General features: G+C 56.1%; 1 protein-coding gene across 1 annotated transcript; it reads right to left on the bottom strand.

The window, feature by feature from the left end:
- Positions 1–885: 885 nt before the first annotated feature.
- Positions 886–13,047, bottom strand: LSM4 (LSM4 homolog, U6 small nuclear RNA and mRNA degradation associated). Its single transcript, XM_052643205.1, has 5 exons — positions 12,942–13,047; positions 8,654–8,695; positions 6,028–6,126; positions 3,356–3,539; positions 886–1,520 (listed from the first exon to the last, which is right to left on the bottom strand). The coding sequence occupies exons 1-5, from the start codon at positions 12,942–12,944 to the stop codon at positions 1,429–1,431; spliced, it is 420 nt and encodes a 139-aa protein (XP_052499165.1). The 5' UTR covers positions 12,945–13,047; the 3' UTR covers positions 886–1,428.

The raw sequence follows: 13,047 nt of genomic DNA, 5'->3' as shown, positions 1-13,047 counted from the left end.
ACCCACGTCTCTGAGGGAGGTGGGTTCCCAGGGCCCAGGTCACACTCAGACCCCGCACCCCTGTCCCCAACCTATGCCAAAACAAGGACTCAGGCAGCAGCAGGTCCTGGGCGGGGTGCAAATGGAGAGAAGCAATGATGAGGAAGTGGCAGGGAACAGCACTCTCCAGATAGGATGAGACTGAGAAATCTTAGAGAGGCTTTGCGATAGCTAGGCCAGTACTTGGCAGACCTAAGTGGAGCTCTACAGGCACCACCATCTTTTCTTCCAATCACCCTTCAGAACCGGTCTCAACATGGTATCAGTGACAAGTAGACCTCAGGCCAGGTAGACCTCACATCCATAGGAACCAGCCTCTTAACACCAGGCTGTCCAGGAATATCGGTCAAAGGACCACATCGCCGGAAGTGTTCCGCACAAGTGCCGGCTCAGCGTCTCAGGCAAATCGCTGAGTCGCAGACAGGCAAGTGCCCCGACTCTAAGAGGAGGTAAACGGTTCGTGAAAAGCCTTCTTCATGTGTTCCTGGAGGCAGCTCCCTGTCACAGCTTCTCAGGGAGCTCTGCTGTGAACAGTGCTTGCACAACAGAGACGGAGGCTGAGGACAGGCAGTGTGGGTGTCCCACTGGCTCCCACCCACAACTTCCCTCCCCCACCACCCCACAGAGAGGGGAAGGGGCTCCCCTACTGCCCAGACCCCCATTTTGCCTTCCACCTTTTGTAAGAGGCTGCTGAGGGTCATGGGAACCCGTGTCCCATTGAAATGCTTCCCCTTGGTTAGAGGCCACAGGGGGCAAAAGGAAACTTCTTGCGTGGGGTCTGTGATTTCCTGAGGACACTACAACTAGATTCACCCAGTGGTTCAAAGGAATTACAGATTTCGCAGTTTGTAGTTGTATTTGTCTTTATTTTTCTAAGACAAAGAGGGAGAGAAGAAGGGACGGAATAGGGCCCAGCATCATCCCCCAGAACAGCTTCTGAGGCATACGTTTGCCTGGATCCATTTCGAAAAGGCAGTTTCAGGGTCCATGTTTCAGGAGACCCTCCAGGCTGTCAATCTCAGTGCAAACAGCTGAAAATAAAAACCTCCCGTCTGTTTACCACACAGAATGCAAAACAAACCTGTTTGGAAAATGCCTGCCCTTAAAACAAGAGTGAGGGCTTTAACGATGCATTAAACACAGAATCTTCCAGGAATCCAGTTGGCTGCGGCTTCACAAAACCAGAAGCACAGAATTAACATTTCCAACCATAGAACTGCTGGCTAACAAAAAAAGAGGAGGACCACAAGATCACAGGCAGGGGGTCCTCCCCGACCCCTGCCTCTTCTTTTTGTTCTGAACAGTCATAAACTGGAGACCAGGAATGCAGCCTCAGGGTGGGAGCAGGTGCTCGGCGCGGCAGCTCAGTCTCGGGAATGGAGGGGCGGCTCACTGCTTGCCCGCCTGTCTGCCTGGCTTCTTTTCTGGTTGACCTCTGCCAGTCCCAGGGATCCCACCTCGGCCTCGGCCACCGAACACACCTGTGAGACAGGACGGGGGCTTCAGTAGAGCCACGCTGGGAGGGTCACTGTGGGCAGGGACCAGGAACTGGAACCCTTAGACTATAGCCAAGTCGTTGAACCCCTCTGAGCCTCAGCTTTCACCTCTGTAAAGTGGGGGCAGTGACCGTACCATCAGTGGGAAGAGCAGGCTGAAAACCTGAGATGGAGTGTCTGACCAGGGCTGGGCAGGGGTATTGCTCCACAACATTCTCAGTGTGACAAGGGATATCAGACCAGGCGCCCCAGGGGTGCGAAGGATGCCAAGAAGGACAGAGGTTGGCATCAAGTCACACTGGGGCTTGCGGGGGTCGGGGGGGGGGGGGATGCTTCCTGGAAGAGAGGGCTGAGGGCCAAGGTGAGGGGGTGGGTAGTCATCAGCAGGACAAAATCAGAAGGGTTTCCAGGAGGAGCTGGGAGTACAAGCTAGGATGAGGCCTGGACTCAGCCCAGGGGTGGAGCAACGATGCTCAGCTCTGTGATTGGGGCTGCACCGGGGGACCCCACCCTGCCTTGCTGGCCCCGAGAGAAACAATGGGGTGGGGTGGGGTCTCTGTGTGTCCAGCCCACAGAAGGGGAGGGGGAGCCTCCTGAGCTCTGACCTCTGCAGCCAGAGGTGGGGCTGTTTCCGAAAGGCATTTTACGTGGAGCACGCAGCACTGCTGCTGGGGAAGGTGAATGGCCCAAGGGTGGGTGCAGCCCCTGCCCAGGAAGTCGCAGAAGCAGCAGCCTGGCCTTCCAGGGCCCCCTTCCTCCACACGCATACAGGGGACAGAGCCAGTGCTGACAGGGTCTGCCCAGCCTCATCTCTAATGGAGCAAGACCCAGCTTGGCCAAGGGGAGCCTGGTCATGCAGGGTCCCCTATGCAAGCAAGCGGCTCTCCCTGTCCTCCCTGCTCCTTCAGGCAGTTTACTCGACAGCAATGACACCCTGGGTGGACAGCCTAGCCCTGGGGGCAGGTCCTGGGACCTCTGGGGCCCTGCTCACCCCCATCCTAGGTTCTTCTCCACCTGCGGTGCCCTCTTCTCTCTGGCTCCTTTCTGTCACTCAAGCCTCAGCTCAGGGGGGGCTCCTATGTCTTTCCTGGCTCTGCATATAAGCCCCCAAGGTGGGTTCCTGGAACCTGGCATACAAGGCCCTCCAGGTGGGTGAGACAGAAGTCGGGTGGGGGAGGTGGGGAAGGGTGGGGCCCACAGCTGGCCTCTGGGCTGCGGCTCTAGCTGACTGCACGTTTAGTTTTATGCAAGATTTATGATTTCAGGGTGGTGTGGGGTGATCTACCCAAAAGGCGTGACCTTGGTTTTGTCTAAAGGAGTCGCAGCAGGGAAGGGTCCTAGGCTGGGCACCACAGGGATCTTCTCCGCAGGGGGGAATCTGAGCCTCCCCGAGGTGCCCAGAGCACCTGCCAGGAAACACAGGTGGGGCTCAAGTCCCAGGTCTGTGTGGGTACTGGGTTAGTCTGCCGGGCGGCATCTGGAGCTGAGGGAGCACCAAGAGCCACTGCAGGGAGGAGGGCCCATGTTGTGAGGATGGGCGCAGCTAGCACTGACCACTAGGGCTTAGCTGGGCTCCTGGGGTGGGGGACACGGGGCATGCAGGTGGCAACCAGCAGCATCAGCTGTTCTACAGAAGAGCCCCGTGAGTCACAGCCCCCCAGTGCCATGGAGGAGGGGCGCAGAGCCAGGCCCTCGGCAACATGACGCCACTAGTGGAGAATGTCAGCACTGGGCCAGGCCAGATGCCGCGTGCGGCAGTCACCCTCCAGCGGAGAGGCCCCGGCTGCCTGCCAGGGGAGAAGGCGGAGAGAAGGGCCTACCTCGCCCGGCGCCCCCCATCCCGCGGCCCTTCTGCTGCTTCTGCTGCTGCAGGCCACCGCGGCCACGGCCCTTGGCCACCACCTCCTCCTTGACCATGTCGATGATCTCGTCGGGGATGCGCAGGTACTTGATGGTGCTGCCGCGGATGTAGCACTCAGGCATCCGCCAGAATTTGTCCCCGTCCTGCAACAGGGGGTACGTGTCAGAGCCGTGGGGAGGAACGTGTAGGCAGCCGGGCAGCATCCACCCGCTCAGGCTCCCTGCGCCCGGCGTCACCCCGGCAGGGTATGAGGCTCCTCCTTCTGCACAGGACACGGGAGGGCAGCCCTCCAGCAGGCTCTCTCCAGACCCTTGGCAGCCCTTCACGCACGAGGGCGGGCGGGGCAGGGCCTCGTGAGCAGCCTGTGCCCTCAGCCTGTCCTCTGGTGGGGGATGCCATCCAAAGCCTGGAGAGGGGTGAGGCTGCCTCACAGGCCAGGTGCTGCCACAACTCAGCTCCTCCCCCTTCTGCTCCCAGTCTTCCCAAACTCTCCTGGAGTCCACTCCACGCACCGTGACTCAGTCATTCACACAAGTGTCTCGTGGCAGGGTCTGAGCTGGCCATGGGACACAGGTGAGCAGGACACAGACCCTGGGTGGTGGGTGAAGAGGGCGGGGAGGCAGGTTTGGGGCCAGCCGGGGCAGCATCCAGTGATGCCAGTTTACAGGGGCGCTAATGGAAGCTAGAGAGACAAGGGGGCTCGTACAGCTGTAGACTCTTGAGCAACGCTGACCTTGAAGTTTTCAGGATGCTGTCTCCCCCCGACTCTCAAACACCCTGTGACCAGCACAAGGCCTCACCCCACCCTCCTGCTGCCCTTGGGCAGGAGCCCGGGACCTCATCCATCAGATTGCTTCTCCTGCCCCACCCCTGCTGCCCCAAGCCAACCCCTCCCCCACACCCCTAGAAATCAGACCAAGACATCTCCCTGCTTAGATCCCAATCAGGGCCCCGTTGGCCGAGGACGAGGTCCAACTCTCTCAGTGTGGCTCCAGAGGGCCTGAGATCCACCCCACTCTGGCTGCCCTCTCTCAGCATTCGATGTGCCTTCCAGATGGAACATTCTGGAACACACGCAGTGGGCTTCTGGCCTCCAGCATTTTGCACACGCTGTTTCCTCCTTTTCATGTCTGGCTAACTGCAGCCCTCGCTTGCAGCCTCCTTGAAGCCCCCAGTCCTCCTGCATGACATCAGCAGTGCCTGGACCACTTGGCCCAGCCCAGTGCAGGCGCTCGGCGGGGACAAGTGGAATGTCTGAGGGCCAGCTCTTCCCAGGAACATACATAAGAGCCCCCGACCCATACAGGAGCCCCAAGAGGCCTCAGAGCATTCTTTTCCCAGAAAGGGTAGGCGAGCAGCCAAGTCCATGGGGATGCAGAGTACAGCCAGGCAGGACGATGATTCTGTGGAAGCTCAGGGCTGGGACCAGGGCGGCCATTCAGCAGGAGGCATTTCCCCAGCCAAGGGCAGCCCAGCCCAGCGCGCTCCCTGGGGGAGCCAGGCTTACACGCTCCCCATGGGGGCAGCTCAGGCCTCCAGGCGCTTGCTCTCCTGCGCACTCTCAGCCTCTGGGTCCAGCTGCCCGAGGGGAGAAGGGGCTGCTGTCACCTGTTTACAGGTGAGGAGGCCTGATGGCTGCACAGATTGGTTCCTCACACTCAGCTTCTCCTCCCAACTGCTGGGTCCTGAGGGGAACCCTCCAGGGGGAGCCACGTGTCCAGGCTTGGCCATGGAGGCAGGACTGACCTTGGCCCCAAGACCCAGTGATTGGCTCGATGTCCTCAAAGTGGACAGAAGCCTGTTGGCCATGTGCAGAAGGACACGTGCCCAGCTGTGCACCATGGCGCCATGTGCTACAGCCACAATGGAAATCCCCAGCCACCTGCCACCTGGAGTTTGGTCCCAGGAAATAAGCCACAGAGCTGAGCAGCTGAGGGGCGGGGGGGGGGGGGGGGGGGTGGTCCCCCCGCCCCTGTGTGTCTTTGAGGACAAGAGTGGCTGCTTCGTGCTCTGCTGAATGCTGGCAGGGCGAGCCCTGAGGGTACCCTGTCCTTGGCTCAAGACAGCCCAGGCCTCCCAGCAGGTTCTTCCCCGTAACATGGGGGGCTACCCTGGGCAGGTGATGGAGACGGCAATCAAGGGGAAAGGAAAGCGCTAACTAGCAGAACCCAGTGCAGGCAGGGGGAGGGAGTTTGCCCCCTTCCTGTAGAGAACGGCACAAGTCCTTCCTGGTCAGGAGTGGGGCTGGGGTCGGGGGGTGGAGGAGCAGCTCAGTACCTGCCGGGCAGCAACCACAGGTGCAAAGTCCAGGGCACCAGAGACTTGGAGCCTTGTGCCTCTGCCCAGCTCCACATCCAGCCCGGTGCCTCGGGCCCCGGCCCTCCACAAAGCCCTGCCCCTGGCAGGATGACCTGCAGTAGAGGCTGAGGTGTGGGCTGTCCCACTCTTCCCAAAAGTCCAGGCAGAGGGCTTGTACCGGACTTGGAAGTGGGAAGGCTGAGGCTCTGGAAGGTCATCCCAGGTCCCAGTGCATGACCCTGGCCACAGAGCCTCCACTCAAGACACCCACCAGACCAGTACCACCTGAAGGCCCCCAGATGGGGGTACAGGCTGAGGGCACAGGGTACTCACCCTGGACGTGCAGATCACCTCACGCAGGTTGATGTTCATCCAGTTGTCACAGCTCACCAGGTGCCCGTTGTATGTCTCCCCATTTTTGAGCTCCACCAGCTGGAGAGAAACAGGCCCCACATCAGGCACAGGCCCTGAGAAGGGCAGACCTACCCCGAGGAGCAGGTTGCCACCATTGGGCCTGGTCAGACACGGCCTTGGCTCCTCTTGGGACCCAGTGGGCACAGTGCACGGTGCCCAGGCCCCCAGGGGCCCATCTTGCAGGAGATGTGCTCTGCTTTTTCAGTACACTTTGCTGGGCATTGTACACTTTCTATGATGAAACCGTTTTCCTGTGTGTGGAAGAAATGAACAACACCCACACATCTTTAAAAGAACGAGTAAAGTTAGGGTGAGAGGGCGGCCAGGTGCCCAGTGATGCCACATGCGTGATCTATGGTGGTCTGGAGATAGTCTTTCACTGCAGGAATTACTTGCCTGTCTTGATGTGTTTCGGGAAAAGCACCTCATTCAGAAGACATGCTTTTGCTAGGAAAAGCCTGTCTTAAAAAAAATATCAACTGAGAGAACACACTTATGGTTACCAGAGGCGATGGGGGCGAGGAGGGATAGTTAAGGAGTTTGGAATTGACATGTAGACACAACTATATTTAAAATGAATAACCAGGAACCTGCAGGGTAGCGCTGGGAGCTCAGCTCAATGCTGTGTGATGACCGAGACGGATGGGAAGGGGGTGGGGTGGGATGAGGTCCAAGAGGGAGGGGATATATACACATACTGCTGATTCACTCCATTGCACAGCAGAAACTAACAGAGCACTGTAAACCAATTCTACTCCAAAAGCAAACAAAAACTGAGCAAGGATCTACTCTAGAGTACAGGGAATTCTTTGCTCGATATTATATAACCACCTAAATGGGAAAAGAATTTTAAAAATAACAGATACCTGTGTATACATAACTGAATCACTTTGCTGGACACCTGAAACTAACAAAGTGCTGTGGATCAATCATATTTCAATATAAAATAAAAATTTTTAAAAACAATCAACTCTTGGGGCTGGAGAGGCACTGGGCTGCCCAGACACCACCTCTGCACCATTCTGTGGGCTGAGCCTGAGCACTGGCACGATGCCGGGTGCTGGCATGATGAGCGCCAGTGGCAGCCCAGCCCATGCCCGTGACTTCCTGCTCAAGTTCCTGCTGGTGGGTGACCAGTGACAGGGGCAAGGGTGAGACCCTGGTAGGCCTGTAGGACAGCTCAGCTGAGTCCCCGGATGGCCACCGGCAGTCATCACGTGCTCTCCCCTGCCTTCCATGGTGCTGTCGACATTTTACAGCTACTCTCCCTGTTTCCCTTAGCAACCACTTTAAGGTTTAAACATGATTTAGAAAGTCATCACTTTCCAGTTTGAAAAAATTGAAAAAAAAAAAAAAAGAAAAGGAATCAACTCAGCTATCTGCCCAAGAGAAATGAAGGCATACATCCATGGAAAAATGTGGACACGAATGTTCCCGGCAGCTCAAATTTTCAGTAGCCAAAAAGCAGAAACAACCCAAATGTCCGTTATCAGGAACAAATGGATGTGTGCTAGTTGCTCAGTCGTGTCTGACTCTGTGACCCCATGAACTGTAGCCTGCAAGGCTCCTCTGTCCACCGAAGTCTCCAGGCAAGAATACTGGAGTGGGCTGCCATTCCCTTCTCCAGAGGATCTTCCTGACCCAGGGATCAAACTCTGGTCTCCTACACTGCAGGCAGATTCTTTACCATCTGAACTATCAGGGAAGCCACCAGGACAAATGGATTAAGTGTGATATACCTACACAATGGAATAGCACCTGGCCGTAAGGAACAGAGGGCTGACACACACTATAAGGTGGACAAACCCTGAGAACGTCATGCTGAGGGAGAGAAGCCAGACATGAAAGTCCACATGTTGCGTGATCCCATGTATGGGAAATGTCCACAACAGGCAAATCCACAGAGACAGAAGGCAGAGCAGTGGCTGCCAGGTGCTGGGGGAGGGGGCTGTGGGGTGGCTGCTAAAGGGGACTGGGCCACCTTTTAGGGTGACAGGATTACTCTGCAATGACACAGAGGTGGCGGCTGCACAACACTGCAAACGTGCTGCGCGTCCCTAAACTGTCCGCTTTGAAAAGGCTGAACTGCATGGTCGTGTGAATAACATCCCAATTTAAAAAAGGAAAGACAACAGAACATATTGACAGATATCACACTCTATCACAAAGGAACAAAAGCAGATTAGGAAATGTGTATTGCATGAACCCACCCACATTTTAAAAATTCATTCATGCTTACACACACGTTAAAAGTCAAAACGTGTAAATACCGAAGAATAAATTGTTGGGAAGATTAACAAAGAGGGCATTCCACTTCCTCCGAATCTCTAGTATTTGACACTTTTAATAAGTACGTATGACTTGGAGCAGGAGCGGAAATGACACAGGCCCTGGTGTGCGGGAGGGAGGAGAGGACAAGCTGCTGCTTCGCGGACAGGCAGGAGGCGGGCTTGTCTGGAAGCACCTTGCCCTTTGCCCAGTGTCCATTCCTGTGCTGAGGCTGGGCCCTGCTGAAAGGCACCACTCCAGAGCGGCACATACTCACCATTGGGTGATTCTGAGCCGTTTTCAGCAGCGACAAGGGAAGCTGAAAGGCAAACAAAAGCGCATGACTTGTCTGGCTCATCAGCACCGTGGACTTGGCCTCTAGGCAGGGCTAGCATATCCCTCAACAGAAACACAGCCTCTGAACTCTGCCCAACCCCAGGCCACATATCCGCCTCCCAGGTTAGCACTGAAGTCTAGAAAAAATCTCATTTCAGCAATTCTGCAGCTGGGGAGACCCCAGCCTGGAGAAGGACGTTAGATCTTTGTCCTCCCAGCCTTTTGACCCTCCCCTGAAGTCCTTCAATAAAATGGTTTGATCTCTCCCCTGATAATCTCAGCAGCAGCTGCCCTCTGGTGTTGGGGCTGATCATTCTGGGTATTTCTCTGTAGCTCATGCCTGACAGGACCAGGCATAGCCCTCCAGGTTTATCAACAGCATCATGGCACATGAGTCCTGCTCCTGCTTACGTGTTTTGCTCTGATGATGTTTCAGAGATACGTCCAGGTTAACACATGCAGTTCTAGCTAAGCCTTTCATTTTCAGTATGGTAGATGGTTATCCTCACACCCACTTTACAGGTGAGGATGAGCTTAGAGACTGAGGAACCTGCCCAGCACCAGAGACCTAGTGAGAGATGGAGCGTGGCTCGACCCTGTCAGAAGCCAGCTCATGCTGGGCCCACACCTTGGGGGGCAGCCCTGACTGTCCCCTGGCAGAGTGATCCATCAGGCTCAACTAGCCTCTTGATCTAAAGAGGTGACATCTGAGCTGGGTATTCAAGAGGAATTTACCAGGTGAGAGGAAGAAACATTTCAGAACAAGTCTGTGGTTACTGGAAGGGACAGCAGATAAACGATGGGATTTAAAAACTCACCCAGGTAAGGTAAACTTTCAAGATAGTTCTGTTTCCTTCATTACTGAATTTCTTTTTCATAAAAAAAAAAACCCATATAGTGTTAACTGGGGTGGGGGTGGGAATCAGTTTTCATTTTTGTAACACAAATCTTGAGCCTTACCCTGGGGCCTGTCTCTGGGCCTCCAGAAGGGTGACTCAAGGGGCAGTGCTTGGGTTCAGGGTCCAATGGCAACCTATCCAGTATAGGTAGGTGAAAGTTCTAGAGCAAGGGCCCCACCAGACAGGAAATTACCTCAGGGAAAACCGTAGCATGCCCCAGTAACTGGGGAACTCTAAGTTGGCCTGATCCCCAGGAGCTCTTTGCTGGGGAGTCCCAGCCTACCCTCAGGCTCTATCTAATAGGGGGTAGCTATTTCTCCAGGTGGTGGGAACTGTGAGCCTCTCTGTCAGGAGGCCACAAATGGCCCTCAATCTCCAGAGGAAGGCTCCCTGTGGAAGGGCTTGGAGGGAGGGGAATTCCACATCCCACGGGCCTTCCCTACAAGCCACCCAGGGGAGGTCCAGTGGCAGCAGGAAGCTAGGCCCAGGCCCACTTCCTGCACAGGCTTCCTGGAAGGGCAAGATAAGGAGGAAGAAGGGGCCACGTGGAAAGGGTGGTTGTTCCCAGAAGGGCGCGTAGGTGGCCAACCTGCCCTCTGCTCTGGAATGAATCTGTGCGAGGCTGCCCGAGTGCGGTGAGCTGGAGGCTCAGACACGCATGCAGCAGCCACACACCCAGGGTATTTACAGCGGCAAAGCCTCACACTCTTCCTGGGCAAGCCTGTTCTCTTGTGTCCACAATGGCAATCTGGACCAGGGCACACCGAGATCCTCCTCCCAGATCACCAGGTTAGCCCTGGAAGGTGAGAATGAAGATGGACTCTGAGAGGTTGGAGGGGGTCGGAACAGTCCAATCAAGGAGCCTCTACATGAGACACCAGCGGCCAGAGCAGAAAGAACCTGCCCAGGGCCACAGAGCAAGGTCCTGGTAAAGCTGGGGAGAGGGGGCTGATGCCTGTCAGCAGGGAACCCACAGATGTCCCTTTATGGCACACAGCCTCTAAGCTGGTCCCTCTCAGGCTGGCACCAGTACCAGCTACCAGTAGCACAGACCTGCAGGACCCACAGCCTCCACAGCTGTTGCTGGCAGTGTGCCCTCGGAGGATGGCTGCGACACAGATGGGACCAGCACCCGCTCCTTAGGCAGCCCACAGAGCCAGACCTGATCCAGCTCCAGCAAACTGGCCCACTCTGCGCCTCACACACCGCGCCTGGTGCTGCTGGCAGCCTTTGTTCTGAGGCTCCCTCTGCCTGGGGTGCCCTGCCCCCAGCTGGTGACTGTGCCCTCAGCCAGGTCCTCGTTATAACCCTGTCGAGGGAAGAAAGGAGGTTTCCACCTGGGTCACCCTCTGCTGCTGCTATTACAGGACACAGCCAGTCTCTAATTAACTTGTTTATTTATGATGTCTCCCTGGCTAGACTGGAAACGCCAAACCTCCTGCTAGACTGGAAAATTCGGAGGGTGTGGACTTTGTCCAGCACTGAACACCCGGTCAGGCACACAAGAAGGTCTCAGTAAATATTTGCTGAACAAATACAGCACACACCACCCCCTGGAGGCACGTGGGGCGGGGGGATTCCTGCTCCACCCTACAAAGAAAGGAGAGCTTAGGTAGGGAGAGGTGGAGCTGGGACAGCCCAGGGCCTGGAGCCACGGTCACATCTCACCATCTTCTACAACCCCAAACTGTGCTGAAGACAGGGGTGAGGGGAAGGGGAGGATCCTGAGGAACCTGAAAGCCAAGGGGAAGGGATAGCAGCACAGGTGGGGGATGGAAGATGCTTGAAGGTGCCAGGGAGACAGGAGAGGGCTGAACACTCAGTTCTGGGGGAGATAAGGTCCTCTGGAGTCAGGGAAAAAAGGTTGAGGAAAGGCCTTTCTCAGAATGCCTGGGCCCTGGTCCTCAGGCCTAGATCTAACAGTATCCTGAGGCTCCTAATTCAGGAATTTGTTGCAGACCACCCACTCCTTCACCCAGACCTCTGCTTCCGGCCCTGCAGGGACCACAGGGAAAAAGCCTTGTCAACGGCCTCAACACTCCCCAGAAGGAAGGAACAGGCTGAACGAGCCTGTCCTTCACGCAGGCACTACTCTAGGCTCTGGGACTCCTATGAGAATAAAAAGCAAAAATCCTGTCTCCACAGAGCTTAACACATGGATTTTTCCAGTTTTGCTCATTCCCTGAGACCAACTGTACCCTTGAGCAGAGAGGAACCTGCTCCCTTCTCTCCAGCTTTACACTGACCAGGAGAAATTTAATGAGCCCTCACGGTTGGCTCAGAGAAACGGGCAGCGACCACCTCAGAGCAACCTGGGTGCTGATAGGCCAAGTACTCTCTCAGGAAGCCCTCGGCTCTCAATTCCATTGTGGGGCCACAGTTTTCTCTGTCATACACTGGGCGGGGCGGGGGGACATGCACTCTCTGGTTTAGATCTATAACTTGTCCACAACTTGTGAATAGCATGCCTTTGGAGAGGTTTCCTGTCAGGGTCTCAGTTTTTCCTTCTGTGAACTGGGAGGACAGTTAGCCCATTTTGGCTCAAAATGACCCCTCTCCCTCTGAACCGCATCCTGTGTGACCCTGAGAAAAGCAAACCCATCTCTGGGTGTTTTTCAGCCTGAAAAACAGAGGCACAGGAGATTGTGCAGCTAGCATCCTAAGGGCCTTGTTGTTGTTCAGTAACTAAGTCGGTCCGACTCTTGCGATCCCATGGACTGTATCCCGCCAGACCCACCTGCTCACGAGATTTCTCTGGCAAGATATTGCCATTTCCTTCTCCAGGGGATCTTCCTGACCCCGGGATGGAACTCGCGTCTCCTACACTGACACGCGGGTTCTCTACCACGGAGCCACGAGGGAAGCCCTCTAAGGACCTTACAAGCTCTGAAACTCCCCAAGTTGGCTTAATCTGAGAACGCACAACGGGTCTCTACTTCCTGGCGCTCTAACTTTACATTCTACGAGGTCAGACTGGGTCTGATCACTCGGAGTCACTTGTCTAACTGAGAAGTCATTCTATTTCATTCACTGGGATTCTGGGAGGGGTGGGGGTGGGGTTTCCCTTCCTCTCCGACCTCATTTCTTCCATACAAAAAATGAGAAGACTGCGGCTAGATTGCTACACTATTACACGTTCGTCCAATCCTCTATTCCCCTGAGACCGACGTGCCAGGTGTCTTGAGAGAACCCCCTGCATTCTCCGGTCTGTTTCCCCAGCTCCGACCGGGTGGCAGGACTCGAGGCCCGGATGACACACTCGCTCTGCATCGCCCCTGCCCCAGCACCCGCCCCGAGGGCCCTTGGCGGCCGGCTCCCCCGTCGCCTCACCATGGTGTCGGTAGGGACCGGCCTCCCCGGCCACTTCCGCCACCGCCGCCGCCGCTCACGTTCCCGCCGGGAGCCGCCGCTGCGCGCCACTAGGCTGAAATAGAGT

The sequence above is a fragment of the Budorcas taxicolor genome, chromosome 7 (assembly GCF_023091745.1).
Source record: "Budorcas taxicolor isolate Tak-1 chromosome 7, Takin1.1, whole genome shotgun sequence".
Taxonomy (NCBI): Eukaryota; Metazoa; Chordata; class Mammalia; order Artiodactyla; family Bovidae; genus Budorcas; species Budorcas taxicolor.
This window is presented reverse-complemented; position numbering and strand designations above follow the sequence as displayed.